At 31.1% G+C, this 19195-nt stretch overlaps 2 protein-coding genes across 2 annotated transcripts; both read left to right on the forward strand.

Moving 5' to 3' along the window:
- Positions 1-1601: 1601 nt before the first annotated feature.
- Positions 1602-6016, forward strand: LOC11426055 (acyl carrier protein 1, mitochondrial). The gene is made up of 2 exons (XM_003624186.4): positions 1602-1875; positions 5491-6016. The coding sequence occupies exons 1-2, from the start codon at positions 1693-1695 to the stop codon at positions 5665-5667; spliced, it is 360 nt and encodes a 119-aa protein (XP_003624234.1). The 5' UTR covers positions 1602-1692; the 3' UTR covers positions 5668-6016.
- An 8682-nt stretch (positions 6017-14698) lies between these two features.
- On the forward strand, positions 14699-17842 carry LOC11438380 (transcription factor bHLH18). The gene is made up of 4 exons (XM_003624187.4): positions 14699-14850; positions 14948-15490; positions 16293-16634; positions 17415-17842. The coding sequence occupies exons 1-4, from the start codon at positions 14815-14817 to the stop codon at positions 17499-17501; spliced, it is 1008 nt and encodes a 335-aa protein (XP_003624235.1). The 5' UTR covers positions 14699-14814; the 3' UTR covers positions 17502-17842.
- The last annotated feature ends 1353 nt before the right edge of the window (positions 17843-19195 follow it).

Below are 19195 nucleotides of genomic sequence, written 5' to 3' on the forward strand. Positions count from 1 at the left end.
TCAAACTAGAGCAGCTTTTGAGTAAGGAAGAGTTAAACTCAAAACATTGACATCATGTTCAAGAGGTCCAAAAACCTACAATGTGGAATTTCCCAGCCAGATCCAACTACCCGCGTTTCCACCCGCCTAGCAAAGGAAGAAGTCGAGTGAAGTTAATGTGTCACATCATCTTGTTAGCCTAACCAAACACCACTATAGCAGGCAATCATATCCTACTACATGTCATCAAAAACACAACACCTCAACTCACAAGGTCATGTCATTATCCCCTGACGTGCTAACCACTTGATTCAATAATGGAATTATTTCTTTTGTTTCCATTCATAACAAAAATCTAATCATTTGACTCATGACATTTTTCTTTTATACAAGCAGCAAAACTGATGACGACATTCAAGAAGCTCAAAGACAATAAAAGAGTGTGATTACTATAAGGAAAGCTAAGAGACTCCAAACAGAGATAGATGGACAAATTATTCCAAATATTGTTTGTTTCTGATTGGAATTCTTAATGGAAGTGTAATAAAATTCTTAAAACGTAGCTTTTTTATATTTTAGTTGTCGACGATTTATTCTCTTTAAACATAGCCTTTATGGTCACTAGTTTTTGAGGACAACAGAATTTACAAATTCATACTTGTGTGTGAGGTAGAAAATATCCTCCAAGGTTTTTGGTTAAACCATTGTGGATCTTATCAAGGAGATTTTCAAATCTCTTGTGGCGGTTCTCATTTTGGTCTTATCTTCGTAGAGATCATACATCTATGTCGTCATCTAGTCTAATCTATTTTTTGTAAGTTTTCAATTTCTTTCTTGGTTCTTTATGTGTGTTTCTATGATAGGTCTTTAAAAAATTGCTTGAAAAAATGAATTCAATCTTGCAAATGTCATTTATCTTTGAACCCTCCATCGTAGGTTCACATCAATTGGTATGAGAGTTTCAATCAAATAATAATTTATTACACCTAACAAATTTTTTTAAAAAAATTGTACCTAACAACATCATTGAAATTGATCGAGTCTTTGATGTCTTCAATATAAGAATGTCTCGTACGTGAAACTTTTCTCTTAAACACAAAAGAGAACGGCGATACTCTACTAATATTTACCTCAACTCTCAAATAAATATCTTATAGCACTTAAGCAAGTATGTCTATGCAATATATATAGTAGGGGATTTATGTGCAACATCTCAAGGAGAAATTTATTGGTAGGAAAGTCTCAAGCATATTCAAGGTCAATCCAATACATTTACATATCAAAAACGAACATTAAAATGAGATATTTTATGTAAGAAAAAATAACAAAAATAAAAAAACAATAATAATCAATAGAAAAAAAAGGTCACTTACATATACAATAAAATGTCCCTTAAAAACATATTCAATAAAATGAAGGTTCGAATCCCGGCCTTGCATATAATAATGCAGTATCATACCAATTGAGCTATGCTTACGGGACTCAATAAAATGTTTTTAATTAAAGATATAAAAATGGTTTTAAAAATTATTGTTAATTATTTTGTATTTGAGGGAGGTAATGAGCAGAATATGGGGTGTAACTAGAATATTTTGTTCCCTTTTTCTATAGTGCGTGTGACAAGTTCCTCTAACACTCACTCGTTCACGAAGAGAAGAAACAGAGAGATCAAGAGAGAGAGAGAGAGAGAGAGAGAGAGAGAGAGAGAGAGAAATGGCACTGAGAGCAGCTATACTCCGCCATGTTCGTATTCCAATCCAATCCACTCCAAAATTACAACCATGGAATGGTTCCATTCGATCCATGTCTTCACACGACGATCATATCACCAAAGAAGAAGTCGTCGAGCGAGTCCTCTCTGTCATCAAAGATTTCCCCAAAGTTGATCCTTCAAAGGTTTCTTCTTTTCCTATTTTCCCCTTCATTTTGCATAATTTTTAGTCTTTATTACTGTAAGATAGGGGGAAAAAAACTGAGAAATGAGTATGCATAATTGTTATTCTGTTGATTTGTCCAAATGGGTTTCCCCCAAAATTTGGAATTGAGAAAAATGTGTAATAGGTAACCTAAATCACTATTATGTTGATTTATTCAAAAGGTTTTTTTGCTAAAGTTTGGAAATTTACCTTAATAATTACCTGGGTGGTGTTTGTAATAATGTTAAAAGGCTAAAAGATGTGCAATGTGTGTCCCAAGTTGTTATTATGTTGATTTAGCCCAAATTTGAAAGGTTTGCTCATTAACCATCTTAGAAGTGTTTGTTGTCTTAATTTGTGTGGAAAATTAGAAATGGGTTTTTCCGAATGGGTTGCTCCGAAAGTTTTAGATTTAGGGCCTGTTTGGATCAGCTTATTTGTTGATTTGAGGCCTGTTTGAATTGAGTTATTTGAGCTTATCTACTGACATAAGCCAATGTGAGACTGTTTGAGAGAACTTATGAAAACAATCTATAACATGTCCATTAGCACGTATATCTTATATGATAGCATTTTGACTTTATTTTCTAGCACTGTGATAAACGTAAACATTTATATGATAAACACTTGATTAAGTTGTTTATTCAAATAAGGCCTTACTCACCATGTGGGAAGTGTCTGCTTGGTTATGCGGGGATTTGTTTGAAGATTTAATGAGAGATATTATGTGCAAGAGAAAACTACGTTGCAGTTCTCAGTTGATAATAATAATATATTATTCAACTGAGATGCATTTTGTAGGAAAAACTACATGGCTCTTTGGCTAAATAAACCATTTTCTTCAATGTTTTTTTTTCTTTCTAAATGGGCATTATCATTGTGGAGTGTGAGAAGGGTTAGATGTCTGCAGTCTTACCTTAATAACTCCTACTGGTTTTCTACATGGCATTTTTAAAAAAATAATTTTATTCATACAATTTGCTTGTATGTTTGGACTTTATAATGCTGTAGTTATATTTATTTTTTCAAAATATTGAAGTTTAAATGGATTCTCTCATATTTTAGTAATGCGTAATTTCTGACAGTTTGAATAAAATCTTTTGAATACCCCTCATCTGAATGTTTATATTCAATACAGTCCTGTGCAAAATATTTAAATTGGAAAATAAGACTACATTTGATAAACTCTACTTTCATGAAGGCATTCCAGATTTGACATGCAAAGGAGTTAGGGACTGGAAGACATTCCCCTTGCTTTGATTCACTTTTCTCCTTTTCCTCTTTGATCTTGGCTTGTTTTTATCCTTGTACTATATAGTAACTCTCTCTCTCCTCTCCTCCTTAAAAAAGTGTTGTTTTCATTAATAAAATTTCAAGTTCCGAATAAAAAAACTCCTAAACAGTGTTGTTTTCATTAAAAAAATTGTGCAATCATAACCCATTTCCTAGACACACACACACTGGTTAAAAAAAAAACACTTGATTAATCTTGTCAAAATTCCAGTGTTGTGAAATATCACCGATGGCGAATTTTTGACAACCGCCACGGCCAATTTGTGAAAGATGGCGGTGCCATGGTGTTCTATGGTGGATTTGAGCTGTGGACTTCAAACTCTTCTGTATTATGCATAAGGAGGAGGCTGATACACACAACACTTTATGGCCTAGTTTTCTACTTTTTTTCCTTTGGGTGGGGTGAAGGGGGCGGGGGTTTAATCTTCAATATGGCTTTTGTTCCCAAAGTAATATTTGAACTTATCTTTGAGACTTTCATTATTCCATTTATTTAAGTTGAAGCAACACTGATATAAATACACTATTTGTTCATAGTAGAAGGTTTCATCATGTTATTAACAAGTTTAAACCAGAATATGTAATATGTTAAATTCCCAAACATAGATAATTAGGGTATCCTGGTTTCAAAAGAACATTTTTGTTTTGCATTTCTTCTTGTTTTCTATTTTAATTACAAAAACAACTTTACTTTCACCTCGTTTCTTGTGTAGGAAGCAGAAAAAACAATTGAATGTTTTTGTGTTTATTTCCTGTGTTTCACTTTTAATTACAAAAATACCTCAGTTGTTTCTTGCTTTTAAGGATTTGTCTTGGAAACCAGGAAAATAACTATTTTTTGTTTCTGTTGTTTCCTTCATATATATTTGAAAATGGGAGACAAAGGGAAAACAATGTTTGTGTTTTTATAATCAAAAGTGAAACATGTAATGAGAACGGATAACATTTTCTCAAATTAAATAGACAGTCAGTTTTCTCCCACAACTCTTGCTCAGCTATTGATAGATTGATTTCCTCCATAATCAGAAACTTCAGAGCTAGATATTTTAAGTATATGTAGAAACTGGCATAGCTCCCAGGGGATTCATTTATTTGGAATCTAACAGAAACCAAATTACAAATAGGTAGCAGCAGCAGCACAATGTGTGCATCTGCCAGTACCAAATGATTTAAGACAATTGTAAATTTAAAAGGCTCTATTTTGTTCACTTGATGCCTTACTTTAGGATTCTCCGTCTTTTGAAATATTTATATAGACACTTTGTTTTTCGGATTTCACACATGACTTTATATTGTTTGTTTCACATTCTACAATGTATTCAAGTTCACTTCGCAAGCTGATGAGCCAACAGTGTTTACTAGTATTTGTTTAGAATACCTATTATCGTATTCATTCTTAATTCACAGTTGCCCAATATTTAGGAGCTCACAGTTATACACAATAAGAACAACAGAGTCCTCCTCCACTGCAAATACAATATGTGCGGGGCTAGTAAATTGACTTAGACTGTCTGGTTTCACATTTTATGATCTATAACGTTCATATTATTCGACAGAGTTGGAGTTTTCTTGTATCAGAGAAGTGTTGCTACTTAATATCCTCTGCTTTAAGACTAAGACCTTGTTTGGATAAACAGTTATTAAGTGTTTATCATATAAGTGCTTGTGAATAAACTATTTTTGTAACAAAATATAAAATAAAGTCAAATTATTTTCATATATTAGCTGAAAGCTGTTTGTATAAGTTATCCTGGAGGCTCATGGAAATAAAGGTGAAAACAGTTTATGGACATGCTATAAACTGTTTCTATAAGCTCTCCCAAACAGTCGCACAAGTGCTTATGTCAGTAGATAAGTTTAAATAAGTTAATCCAAACATCTCCTAATAGTTATCAACTACCAAGTCATCATCACAATATCAGTATATAAAAGTTGAAATTGGGTTATTCACATGCATTTAAAAAAACTTTGATGAGAATGTCCCTCACTTCAGTGACTGTTGTTCTTAGTTAAGGAATTTTCTGCTAGTCATAGTTTTTTAGAAACATTGTTCTTAATTCTTTTGAGCACAGGAGTCATCAAGGATCTTATTTTTATTTTTTCCTCTTAAATTTTTATTTTCATTGGTTGTCTTGTATCTAGACGCTTGAACTTTCTTACTCTTGAATACAAATATTCTTCTGTAGAAAGATCTTTTTAATATGTTTGTACTCGTCTATTTTACACCTTGCATATTTGATCATGCATTGTAAATTGTAAGCTGTGCAGATAATTTATATTTATGGGTTTAATGGTTTCTCAGGTGACTCCAGAAGTGCATTTTCAGAAGGATTTGGGTTTGGACAGCTTAGACAACGTCGAAATTGTAATGGCACTAGAAGAGGAGTTCAAGCTGGAAATCCCAGACAAGGAAGCTGATAAAATTGACTCTTGTCATCTTGCTATTGAGTATATTTCTAACCACCCCATGTCTAGTTAAAGTTAACCAACGTGTCTTGTTCCAATTTGGTTTCATGTTAAACTTAACATCAGTGCAACCTTTGCCTTTCCCTTCTTTCACTGGATGTTTCTTGAATCTGGTTTATCTTGTTATCTTTGCCTTTACCCTTTCAAATTGAAGTGAAATGGGTTGGTTGTTGAAAATAATATGAATTGTCTGAAAAGAGTTTGTTTAGTGAAGAACAACTACTGGATATTTGAAGAGCTCTAATTTCAACTGTTATGTTTTGAATTTTTTTACCGTGGGTAAGAAATGGTGTTGATGGAGCTGTCATGATGAGGTCTAAGCTCTAAAGCTCATGCAATAAAATTTGATTTCATTTTGGCAACCTTTTCCTAATATAGACTTTGCATCATGTACTATTGCATCTATTTTCCTTTTCTCATTTTGAAATTAATAATTCGACAAAACAAATTTTTGCATAAATCATCATCATGCCCACCTACGTTTCTGTGTGGGTTGTTCCTTAAATAATGTTTGAAGTATTACCTCATCTTTTCACAATGATTGCTCAACGTGCCCCTCAGATTGCTCACGCAATTTTGGGAAAATGTTGCAACTCGATTGGGTTTTACTCACAAAAAATGTCAATTGGGAGTTATGACTCGATTGGTTGAGCAATCCGAGGGGCTCATTGAGCAATACCCTCTTTCCACTCCGCCGCAGTCTAAAGCAGCTGACGATTGTCTTCACTCTTCCTCTCCATTTGGGACTTGGGAGCCCATCAACCCCTTCTATTTTGGGCATCGTCGCATATATCCAAAATCACGACATTCAAAGGGTTGTCAAAATTATGGCGGTACAAACTTTTCCTAATTTTAAATTGATAAATTTATTGGTTCAAAACTTCAAATAACTTTTTTTAAAGGAAAAAAGCTTATAGCATTTTATTAACAATTAAAATGCAAATACTTGACTGTACATCAACTGGTAATTTGTTTTTTCAAAAGAAAAACAAAATCAACACATTCTAAATTAGAAGAAGCAAAATTACAATGAAATTAACTTAAAAAATTGAGTGAAGGTATCTCCACACGTTTATACCATTTGGATCCGTTCTTCTGACACTGATCACCAAATTGGTGTGGAGCTCACTTTCAAATGGACAGCTATAGGAATCAAACCCACATTGGTATTTGATGTTATTTAGTTCAGGGAAAATATCAAACAAAATGAAAATATTAGCAGGACTCAATTATATTCTGCATTTCATGAGAAGGAGACAAAAATTTACATGTAAGCTACAAATTGATGAAAAAGACTACACATAGCTAGGTTAATATAAAATTTGTTTATGTCATGACGTTTTTTGTATATTCATTTTAAAGTTATGAATCTGGCCTGTACATGGACCATTATGCGCCTTAAAACTGATATAATTTGCACACTATCATTTCTTTAATTATATGATGCATAATCGAGTCCTCATGAACTTAGCTCAGTTGGTTTGAAGTTGAACAATGCATAAAATATGTAAGGTCTGGAGTTCAAACTCCGGCCACCACAAAAAAAAAAAATGATGCATAACTGAAACAAGTCTTTTAAATATTTAGAATTTTGTTTTTAATCCTTACAAAATAATATCGCAGTTTTTAGTCCCCGTGACATTTTCTTTTATCATTTTAGGGAACAAAAATGTTGACGGATAATTTTTCCAGAGACAAAAAATGTTGATGAAAATTTTTACAAAGACTAAAAATGTTGACAACATTTTTTACTGGGTCTAAAAAATGCAGTTTTATTTTGTAGGAACTAAAAACGAAATTTTGAATATTTATAAGAATCATTTACTTAACTAACACTTTACTTATTACACTAACATATGTTTTAATAATAATACTTTTTTTTAGGGATGTTTTAATAATAATATTTAAATAGTGTATTGCGATATGTTATAATAAGATGGTGTGATAAAACATGGCATTCTTAAATAGGTTTATGAAACTATGAATATTTTAAAAATTAATCACTTACTTTCTTTTTTAAGAAAAAAAGAAAAAGTAATCAATTTTGTTCGTAACACGTTTTCAGAAGGATTGATATGAGTAAAATTTAATAAAGTTAGACACCTTCATGAAATATTCATAATCTCAAAGACTTATTTGAAAACATCATATCATTTTAAAACTCTATGAATTTTAATAGGGTTGAGGTTGTTTGAATTGACTTATTTAAACTTTTCTACTATCATAAGCACTTGAGACACGGTTAGTGAGAACTTATGAGAACAACTTATAGCATGTATTTTTTCTGTTGCAAAAAGCTAATGACACGTTAATAAACTATTTTGAGCTTATTTCCACAAACTGTCTACGATAGCTTATGAATACAACTCATATGTTATTAATAACGATTTTACTTTAATTTATCTTGTATTATATTAATAACTTATCCATAATTGCTTATATGATTAGCGATTATGCTATAGGCTGTAAAATAAGTTGGCTATCCAAAAAAACTGATCTATTTAACAAGAACTTTTAAGTCAATTCAACGGCTAAATTCAATTAATTTATCCGTCCAACCATTCTTCGTATTGAATACAATAAGAAGATTTTTTTTCATCCTTTATACGATTTTTTTACCATGTTACGAGTATGAAGTTTCCACATCGTTTAAGAGCCACTATCTCTTTTGAGGAACAAGTGGGGTTACACATAGTGAGTTATCTCCACTCAACAGTATTTTCTCCATATACTAGAGTCAATACTCGAATCTCTAACCAATAATTTAAGGGGTTTAAATCTTTTACCACATGTACCAATTCATTGTTGGTTATTTATACTTTTCTCCATCTCTCTACAAAATCATCATATCGTCTTAATTATTTTTATAAGAACGTCACCATTATTCACAGATGTGGATTTTTTCCAATGTTTTTTGTTATCTTTATTTAATTATTTATTTTTGTCAAATAACCTAATAGTTATAAATTCATCTCTTAAAATAAATAAATGGGCAAAGATGTTTGGAGGCTCCAAGAGTTTGAACATGTCTCAAGGTTCAAAGAGCACTTAAAAAACGAATTAAATTCACGACCTTAATGAATCAATTTCTTATCAACCAATCAAACATTTATTAATTTTTTTTTTTTTGACAAGAATTTATTAAATATTATTATCATCTCATAATCATCATCATCATCTAGCAATTGAAGTAGCACCAATGATATTATTTATTATTATTATTGAACTATTGCTACCTTTCTTTTTTATTTTGTCCTACACGTTTGTTTTGTTCCCGTTTTTCTGCTGTCAATTTAAACGTTTCGAAAGTATCTTAACTTTTTGATGAAATAAATTTGAAGCAAGGTTGTACCAAAAAAAAATAAAAAAATTGAAGCAAGGTGATTATCTATCGATAAGTAAAGAAGACCTCGAAGATAATTGCTCTTCTCCCATTTGTTTTTCTCATTCTCGTCAAAAAAGTTGAGTGTGAGTTAACTCATGCATGTATATTTCTCAGCAGGAATGAGCAAAAACAGATAAGAGAAGAGCAATTATCTTTTCTCTTGTATTAGACCAAATAATTGGAGTTAAAACATTTGAAAGTTTAATGCGGTTTGTGTCATTTTTCTTGTTGAATACTTTGTTCGTCAGTGTCACGTTAAAAATATTTGGTTGTCTTAAATGTATTTCTCACTTCAGACTTCAGAGTATGAAAACATGATTTATTAATTTTTCCAACAATATTTTCTTCAGCCCCGGTCTTGCTAGGAAAGTTGCACACGTATTTTCTTCTCATGTAGTTTTACTAGGAAAGTTTAGCAGGGTGTGTTTGATAGGATGGGGGGTGGAGGTAGTTTCCAAAACTGAATGGAGTTTTTCATTTTTTGCAGACTAGGAATTTCTTGAAGTGAAGAGAATTGAAGAAAGAAAAATGTTTGATTTGGCTTGACACAGATTTTATGAAAGATGAGGAATAATATTTACGAAAATCAACACAATGTGAATATATACAAGAAAAGTAGTTGACAAAGGGGAAAAAAAGTAGGTATTGACACGAGAGAAGAAAAAAAACAAAAAACTACGTCCTAATTTTTTATTACAATATATGATATGCATGTTTTTTTAATTGCTTGGTGAATTAAAAATTGTTCGTTTATTACAAGCCATGACATATGTATTTTTGTGATTATGATATAGCAATATACAACTCCATTTGGAAAAATACAATCATCTCAAGAAATGTCAATTGTGCCAAAAGCACAGTTAAAACACGCATGATAAACATGTACACGGTGAATTTAAAATTAAATTAATAGACGGTCTATATTGCAAGCCATGCCAACAATCATATTTCTCTGTGTATTTTTTTTTACAAAAACAAAATTATATTCATCATTCAAATCGACATAGTACACCATATACAAACATCTCTAAAAACGTAAAGGCTGAATCTGCGAACTAACTTACAACACCTAAGTTAACAGCATAAAACGACAAAATGCCTATAAATAATATGATAAAACTTAAGTCACCGAAATACTCATGCTTCCGGATCTGCAACGTTGATGTCCAAATTATTGGTTGAATTTGTAATTGACTGATGTAGATCTTTCAATAGAAACTGAACAAACACCGCGACAAAACGCGAAATCAAACGCCGCACAAGACGACGAACAACACAACGCCGCACTTAGACGACGAAATCACAAAAAACACAAAAGGAAAAACATGATAGATGTGAAAATCACTTATTTAGATTGAAAGAAAAGGGGAAAAAAGATGTAGAGGGGTGATTCTAGGTCAAAAAATTACCTAAAACCACCCCTCCTCGATGAACGAAAGAGAAAGAAAATTTAGAGAGAAGTTGAAGTTTCTCCCACTAAAAAACTAGGACATGCTAACACTTATCTGTTTATTTTATAAGCTGGGAAATCTGTATTTGAATATATAAAATATGCCTTATATATACAGCTATATAATATAGGCTTAATTGCACTTTTGGACCCCTATCTTTTTAAAAGTTGCGGTTATGGACCCCTAACTAATTTAAATACAAAACAGCCCCCTATGTTTTGATTCTTTGACAGTTTTGGACCCCCAAGGCAAAAAATAAATAAAAAAATTGACACGTGGCACCTCACTTAGGGTGCCACGTCAGCGTTGACCGAGTCAACAATGGACTGGGGGTCCAAAACTGTCAAAGAATCAAAACATAGGGGCTGTTTTGTATTTAAATTAGTTAGGGGTCCATAACCGCAACTTTTAAAAAAATAGGGGTCCAAAAGTGCAATTAAACCTATAATATAATGTTGCTATATACCATATTTAATGTTGGTTTTTTTAGTAGTTGATGTTGGGGTTGTCAAATTTGTTTTGCGTAGCCGAGTAAAACACTGATATTGTATAAGTTTCTTTTAGGGAGCAGTTAGTTGGCAGATCTTGTCTTTAACAGGCCCCCTTAGTATTAATGAAATTTGCAAAAAGATCATTGTTACCAGCATACGTATATATAAATTGAATATATATAAATCCTGATCAAGTTCTAGAAGATTTATATGATTAAAATTATGAATAATATCGTTAATATTGTGATTAGAGGTTCAAACATGTGGTGTATAAAGAAAACTTGATTGAGAGGATACGGGGTTAGGCGTGTTCATAGATCAAGTTGAGTCGGATTTGACCAAAGGAAGATGATGATGATGAAAATTCTACTAATATCGTTAATATTTTAGTAGAAATTTTTTTATTTAAAGAAGATGATGATGATGAAAATTCTACTAATATCGTTAATATTTTAGTAGAAATTTTTTATTTTAGTAGAAATTTTTTTATTTAAAGAAGATGATGATGATGAAGATTTAAAGGAAGAAGATTAACATCTTCATCATATTTCTGGATTTTTTTCATTTTTAATAAAAATATATTTTTAATAAAAATATATTTTTAAAAATAAAATTATGTATTTTTTAATAAAAAAATGAGAAAAAAGATGTATATGTAAAGGACCTAAATGGAAAAAAATAAAGATAAGGGATCAAAGTGTTACAAATAAATAAGATAAATGATCCCTAATGTAATCTTGACTTAATTATATTTAGGTGTTCAATCCTAATTAATTTACACTACATGACTCAAAATCAACAGCAAGGGGGTTACCAAGGAGGCCCATCAAATCAAGCGCCGGTTCCCCCAAAGGAGGCAGCTTTCAACACCATTGAAGGAGATTTATCAAGAATCGTTCATGGATCGTTCTTGTAATTCTTCTTTAATCTCTTTCTCTTGTTTATTTGCTATGAATAACTAAACCCTCCGTTGTTGGGGATGAGTAGACCTAGATGATTACATTTGTCATGTGATTGGATTATGATTATTGATGAAACTTATTGAATTGTTTTTCTTATCTCCATGCTTAATGCTTTTATTGATTGATCACCTTTAAATTGATTTACGGTTTATATTGTGAAACGGAAGTTGAATTTATAAACGCTTTGAGATAAGAAATTCTTGCCTTTGTAATCTAGGAATAGATGCAAACCCTTGAAACCACTTGAGAATTCTTGTTCATTCATGCTTAATTCTAATCTTAAATTCACTAAGGAATTAGGAGTTGTTTTAGAATTAATGGTTTTGTCACTAAGGAATTAGGGTAAGAATAAATTAGAGAATTCGGTAATAATTCGATAAGTTGATTCAATAGTTATATTCGAGTTACTAACTTAAGATAGTCATCTAGCGAACCTCATCCTCAACAATTTTCTTATTATAAAATTCAAACAAATTTTCTTCTGTTAATTTACATTATTGCTATCAAACAAATCTCGTACCTTTTTGTTCAATTAAGTAACAAGTATTATTCGACAGTATAACGCGATCCTTGAGTTCGACACTCGGTCTTACCGTTTTAAATTTACTACTTGAACGATTTCGTACACTTGCGAAAACCGCTATCAAGTTTTTTGGCTTAGAACAATTAAAATTTCACATCAAATTTCTTTCATCTGAATGTCCTTAAATTTATCAGTTACATTCATAAAATTTCTTCTTCCCATTTTGATTGTTCAATTTTGTCGTTCCAAACTGCCGCATTTTTTAATTTTCGTGAGAATCCTCGTTGTTTGTTTGATTCCAAATATCATGAGAAATGTCGTTATTTCTAGTACCACGTCAAGTATGGTGATTTGATTTTTCTTTTTGGTTTTATTTTTTTTGGTTGTGAGGTAGTTAATTATAACAATTGAGTAAGTCATTTGTTGTACTTTGAGGACTGCTAGCAGGTGTTGCCGCTGTGATGTTGTGGGAGTTTGCTAGCATTTTTTTCGGTTGCTGCTGAAATGGTTATGTGATGAGGCTTTTGTTCTTTTGTTTGGACTTAAAGGTTTCGGCTGATAGTGAGGCAGGTCTATACGTGTTAGCAGATTTTATTAGGTTGACTGCTTAAATAAAAAAAAGTCACGATACCTTACGCGGTTCTAGAAACAGCGACAATTCTCACTACAATTGGAAACTGCGGTAGTTTGGAACGACAAAATTGAACAATCAAAATGGGAAGAAGAATGAAAAAGAAACAAGAATTGATAAATATGGAAGAATAAAGAAGAAGAAATTTGAATGAAGGAGATGTTTTTGTTCTCACGTTCGGGGTTTTAGAATGGAAGAAATTTTATGAATGTAAGTGATGAATTTAAGGACATTCAAATGAAAAAAAAAAATTGATGTAAAATTTTATTTGTTATAAGTCTTGTAGTGTAAATTAATTAAGATTGAACACCTTAATATAATTAAATAAAAATTAAAAGTATTAAAAGTTACCTTATGAGTAAGATTAATTCTCCTTAAAAATAAAATAAAAAGATTAACTCTTTTATTTTTAGAAAAAAATCTACTCATTTATTTGACATTTAATGTTACCTATGTATATTACATTTTGATTAGTTGATATCATGAGAGGGTAACGTAGGCCTCACCCTTTTCTTTTATAAAGCTTAAAACATAATCAAAGATGAGTTTAGATCATAATGAAAGAGATAGACACAAAAAAGTGGTGAATCTTATCATTGAATGAGTTGCACCATCATTAATTATTTTTAAGATTTTTTATGTCTTTATCTCTACAAATGAAAGAAATGGAGAAGAGTTTAAATGTAAATGATTCTGACTAATCTAAGATCGAGTTGGATTCTTTGCTATTACAACAGATTGATGTAACAAATATGGATCGTCTTATCTCATATTGACTTATAAGATCTTTTTAGCATGTAAAACTGAATTTAAAATTTGAATCGTTTGATTTAAAATCATCGTGAAATCCGTTGCAGCTTGAAGCCCCATGAAATCCATAAAGTAGGGAATTTGGGTCCTACTGAGAAAGTATTGAATAATTGTATGGCCATTAAAATATTCCATCGATTTTCTCACATGTTTATTACTGTATCATCTTTCTATTTAAGGTAAAATGTGGTTTTGGTTTTAGTTTGGTTTTAGTCCTGTAAATTATTTTTGTTGTTTTTTGTTTCTGCAAAATATTTTATTTTTGAAAATATTCAAAAGTAAAATATTTGGCATGGACCTTTTTAAAAATCAAAAGATTTTGCAGGGACTATTTTTCTAATAAATGAATGTATGTAAATCATCACAAAAGTGGGGTTAAGGATCAAAATCAAAACGATGCATATTTGCAGGGATTATAAACAAAAATAAATAAATTACATGGATTAAAATCAAAACGAGACATATTTACAGAGGTCAAAACCATATTTTAGCGTTCTATTTAACGCTTTAACCAAGAGTGACTCATAGGAGTGTACCTGCATTGTATTATTGAGATTAGGTTATTATATTTTCTTTTTTTGAGGGATGGTTATTATTATTATTTTGTTTATAAAGTGTAGTAGTTAAAATTCTACGGTGTTCTACCACCAACCGGCTGAAATAGTTATATGAAATCTTGATTTAGATTCGTTTAGATCCAAAATATAATTTAAATAAAGAAATCCCAATAATAAGACAAAAAAAATGGTCTCACTCAAGACCACTCCATCTAAAACGTGAATTAAGTGGGCACAAAAAAATTCATTAACATTAATTTCACTATATATAAGTTGCAACACCTAGCTACTCTATACCAGTCAAATTCAAAAGGGTCACTTTAGGGTCTCTCTTCAATTTGTTTGCAACTATGGAGGATTCACTGGAAAATTTGATTTCTTATATGGTAAATTAAATTTCATAGTACATACATGATTTGCTAATCTTTATATCATTATTTGTTAATTGATACATTTTTTTTATCTTTGAATTAACTGTCATAGGAAATGGAAGATGATGTGATCTTGAATCAAAGTAGCACCACCACATTTGATGAGCAAGAGTTTCTCAAAGATATCATCCTTGAAGAACCAGAATGTATTGAACTCTCTTCTTATCTTTGTTCCAATAAAACCAAAGACAATAGTACAACTATAATTAATGTTGAAGGTGATGCTACTAGCCCCACAAATAGTATTTTGTCCTTTGATGAGACAAGTTTATTTTGTGGTGATTATGAGAATGTTGAAACAAACCACAAAAGTAATAACTCCAACTCAATCAAGTCTTTGGAAAGATCTTGTGTTAGTTCTCCAGCCACATACCTTCTATCTTTTGGTAACTCAAGTATTGAACCAATCATTGAACCAATGTCACATAAAACTAAAAGAAGGACAGATGAATCAAGGGGGGTGAAGGAAGCAACAAAGAAGGTTAGAAGATCATGTGAGACAGTACAAGATCATTTGATGGCTGAGAGGAAAAGGAGAAGGGAATTAACTGAGAATATCATAGCACTTTCAGCCATGATACCTGGCTTGAAAAAGGTTAGTTTCTTTCTATGATTTCATTATTGATCTAAAGTTAATTTAAAAGTATACAATCATATGATTGTTAAATGAACCATTATCCTACAAATTTATATATAAACTATCTCATAATTAAAGAAAAATATTGTTAAACTATTTTATATTTTATATTTTTTTTGGGAAAAAGCAAAATTATATTAAAGTGACACTAAAGTCTAAAACTACTTTACAAAATTATGGGATTTGAACTCTGTCTCACGAATATTACTAATAACATAAGCCAAAACAACTTTTATATGCTCAAAATGCAATAGATAAGTTCAAATTAGTTAGATTCCTCAAAAAAAAAAAGTTCAAATTAGTTCCTTCAAAAAAAAGTTCAAATTAGTTATTCAGAAGCTAATTCAAATGCATTCGTGTTTAAGATTTAAAAGAAAAAATTTGAGCTTAAAGTGGGGATTGCATTAATTCATCTGTCTTTTATTTAATGAATAAAAATCAAGATATCATCCCTAAAAAAATCAAGATATCATATTCTAAACTGACACTGTCAGATGAAAATTATAAATAAATAAACATCTGCTTTTAACTTATAAATAAATCAAGCTACAGCTCATACTGCACCTATGCTTTCATTGACTTATATATATATTTTTCGAGATCTCTATTATTGTTTAATGCTGTATTATTATCGAATTGTTTAAATTTAAAAAAACTTATCTTACACAAACATGTTGTGAGTATTCTATCTTAGTATAATTGAATATTAAAGGTTAATTTCCTATCTGACTTTATATTGTAATTTCTCTAATTACTATAGATGGACAAGTGTTATGTACTTAGCGAAGCTGTGAATTACACAAAACAGCTTCAAAAGCGCATTAAAGAATTGGAGAATCAAAACAAAGATAGCAAACCAAATCCAGCAATATTCAAGTGGAAATCTCAAGTTTCATCAAATAAAAAGAAGTCCTCAGAATCACTGCTCGAGGTTGAAGCTAGAGTCAAAGAAAAGGAAGTACTCATCAGAATTCATTGTGAGAAGCAAAAAGACATAGTGCTCAAAATACATGAATTGCTTGAAAAGTTCAATATCACTATAACAAGTAGTAGCATGTTACCATTTGGTGATTCTATTCTTGTAATCAACATTTGTGCTCAGGTATGAAACTGTCTTTTTTTTTTTTTTTTTTAGAATTATAAAACTGTTTTTTTTTCCTTCTCAATAGTCTACTAATTAAAATTCACTTTTTAAGATGAATAAGTAGAGTGTCTAGGATTCAAACATCGATCCTTGCAAATTATCCATATCAACTGAGCAATGCTTACGGGGACATAAAATTGTCTTCCTTAACCCAGTAGCAATTTTTATTTAACGTATATTATCTTATACTCCTCCTTCTCACAATGATTGACCTATTTGAAGAAAGAAAAAAAAAAATTGTCCCAAAAAAAAAACTTTCAATTTTCAATATAATATTAATCACTTTTTTTTTTCCAATTGTATCATGTAATTAATATTACTTCATTCGCACTCAAGTCAATAACTTTCATTTTATAATGATGATAATTGTGAATACACAAATAATAGATAAGAGTGATTTAGTAAAAATACTATTTTATTTATATTTTTATTTGTGTGAAATTATCAAATAAATCAATCATTTACGGACGGAGGGATTAATTTATTGATAAACCTCATTGTGGATGCTTATGTTCACACTAAAATGGTGTCAGCACTCTTTTTAACAAATCTTTGTTATTGGTCAATTTTTAAAAAAGTATATTTAGTTACTTTATAAATTTGAACACTTTTAAAAATATATTTTTAAAAAAATCAAAAGAGTAAAGGAGTGTCTTTTGTTTGTTTGTATAATTGTATCTCTTTGATTTGTAATGTTGGGATAAAGTGAAATTCTAAATTGCTAAAGCTTTGATGCAGATGGATGAAGAAGACAGCATGACCATGGATGACCTTGTGGAAAATCTGAGAAAATATCTATTGGAAACTCATGAGAGTTACTTGTGATCCGTTCTAGTGCATCAAAATAAAGGAGTTCTCCATTTGTAATTATAATAATGGAATGAGGATATTTTGGAGAATCGTTTCTATTTTGTTGGATTGGTTTGTTTTCTTGTTTGTCACATTGAAGAGAAAAGGTTGTGAGCATGTTTGTTTATTCAAATGCTACAGTTAAGAAGTCCTCAATTCATGTAAATTAAGTAATGATAATTGTTCTAGAGATATCACCTTGCTAGTAAGAACTTGATTTTGTAAACGTATGGAATATATTCAAATCACATTAGAGACAGTTGTTAAATGACCATTAACGACATGGTTATTAATAATAATGATTTCTTTTTCCACAATTTTTTTATAAAAAGTAACGTTAATAAATTTATTTTTGCATAATCATCTTATAGGATGTACTCTTTTGCTTTGGCAACAGTTGTTTGGTGTTTAGTGGTTTTTGGAACTCCCTTGTTATATAGTTGTGAAACATGAGTATTGAGTTAGCCAAATGAACACAAGAAACAAATAAATTTAATTTCTGTTTTGGATTCACCAACCTGACCCCAAATATAGATAATTTATCAATCTATCCCCTACAATACAACATTTTACTAGAAGGATGCTTATGATGTTTGCGAGTTGGGAGAGGCCACGCTGAAAAAGAGATGAAGAAGGCGATTTGGGATTACAGTAGTTTCAAGAACATTGCATCTTATGGTGTCAATTTTGATTTTCTTAAAGAATTATAATTGGATATTGTTCTGGATCGGCCAAAAGGGCTTTAGGTCCATTTACTTAGGTCCAATACAATCCCAAGCTTAAACTCCACGTTTGGCAAATTTACTTGCGACATACCCCTTCACCGCGAGGGGAGTGCACAGAGCAAGCAGGACTGGTTCAAGCGAACCACAATGTCTCTTTGCACATTCCCGCAATTATTTCTCTGGCGGTTACACTTCCCACGATTTCGTACCCGTCGGACCTAGGTGTGCCACTACAACAGCTCTGCAGCCCTCCACCTCTTAACCCTCACTCTATGATCTCTACTGACTTGAGCGTCCGAGTGCCTGCTGGTACACACCCCTTCGCTGTTCCAAGAAGCATTCTTGACGCATTCTACCACCATTCCAACCACCGCATTCAAAGCACCGACAATCACCTTCTGATCAGGTACGATCATATATCAAAGCTGGTTTTATGAGATCTTTTGTGGAATTTCATTCAAATGGTAAGGAAGTTGGTTAAAGGTTATAATCGTACCTTTATAGCTCTTATTCCTAAAGTTGTTAATCCCCATAGAGGTTGTCACACTATTGGTCGTTTCTTTAGTTGATTGTATGTATAAGTTTTGGTTAAAATCTTGGTAAATAGGCCAGGGTTATTTTTTAGTCTCAACCATGCTTGGTGAAAAGGGAAGATAAATATTAAATGTGATTCTTATTGCAAATGAGGTGGTGGATGATGCAAAGAAGTCGAAAAATAAGTTTATCATGTTCAAAGTTGATTTTGAAAAGCTTATGATTATAAAAGGTTTATGGACCATGCTAAAGTTTGATGGGTCAATCCATTTAAAATAGGCTTAAATGCGTTTTTGGTCCCTTAACTATTTATTTGGTATCACTTTGGTCCCTTAACTAAAAAAAAGATTGTTTGAGTACTTTATCTTCATCTCCGTTACCTGTTTTGGTCCCTTCCGTTAAAAAAATTCA

The sequence above is a fragment of the Medicago truncatula genome, chromosome 7, assembly GCF_003473485.1.
Source record: "Medicago truncatula cultivar Jemalong A17 chromosome 7, MtrunA17r5.0-ANR, whole genome shotgun sequence".
In the NCBI taxonomy this organism is placed as follows: Eukaryota; Viridiplantae; Streptophyta; class Magnoliopsida; order Fabales; family Fabaceae; genus Medicago; species Medicago truncatula.

Bases quoted from the DNA above. Each gene is read 5' to 3' on its own strand.
- LOC11426055 (XM_003624186.4), top strand. From the start codon at position 1,693: ATGGCACTGAGAGCAGCTATACTCCGCCATGTTCGTATTCCAATCCAA. The intron at 1,876-5,490 runs GTTTCTTCTTTT...ATGGTTTCTCAG, and splicing joins CCAAAGTTGATCCTTCAAAG to GTGACTCCAGAAGTGCATTT.
- LOC11438380 (XM_003624187.4), top strand. From the start codon at position 14,815: ATGGAGGATTCACTGGAAAATTTGATTTCTTATATG. The intron at 14,851-14,947 runs GTAAATTAAATT...TAACTGTCATAG, and splicing joins AAAATTTGATTTCTTATATG to GAAATGGAAGATGATGTGAT. The intron at 16,635-17,414 runs GTATGAAACTGT...GCTTTGATGCAG, and splicing joins TAATCAACATTTGTGCTCAG to ATGGATGAAGAAGACAGCAT.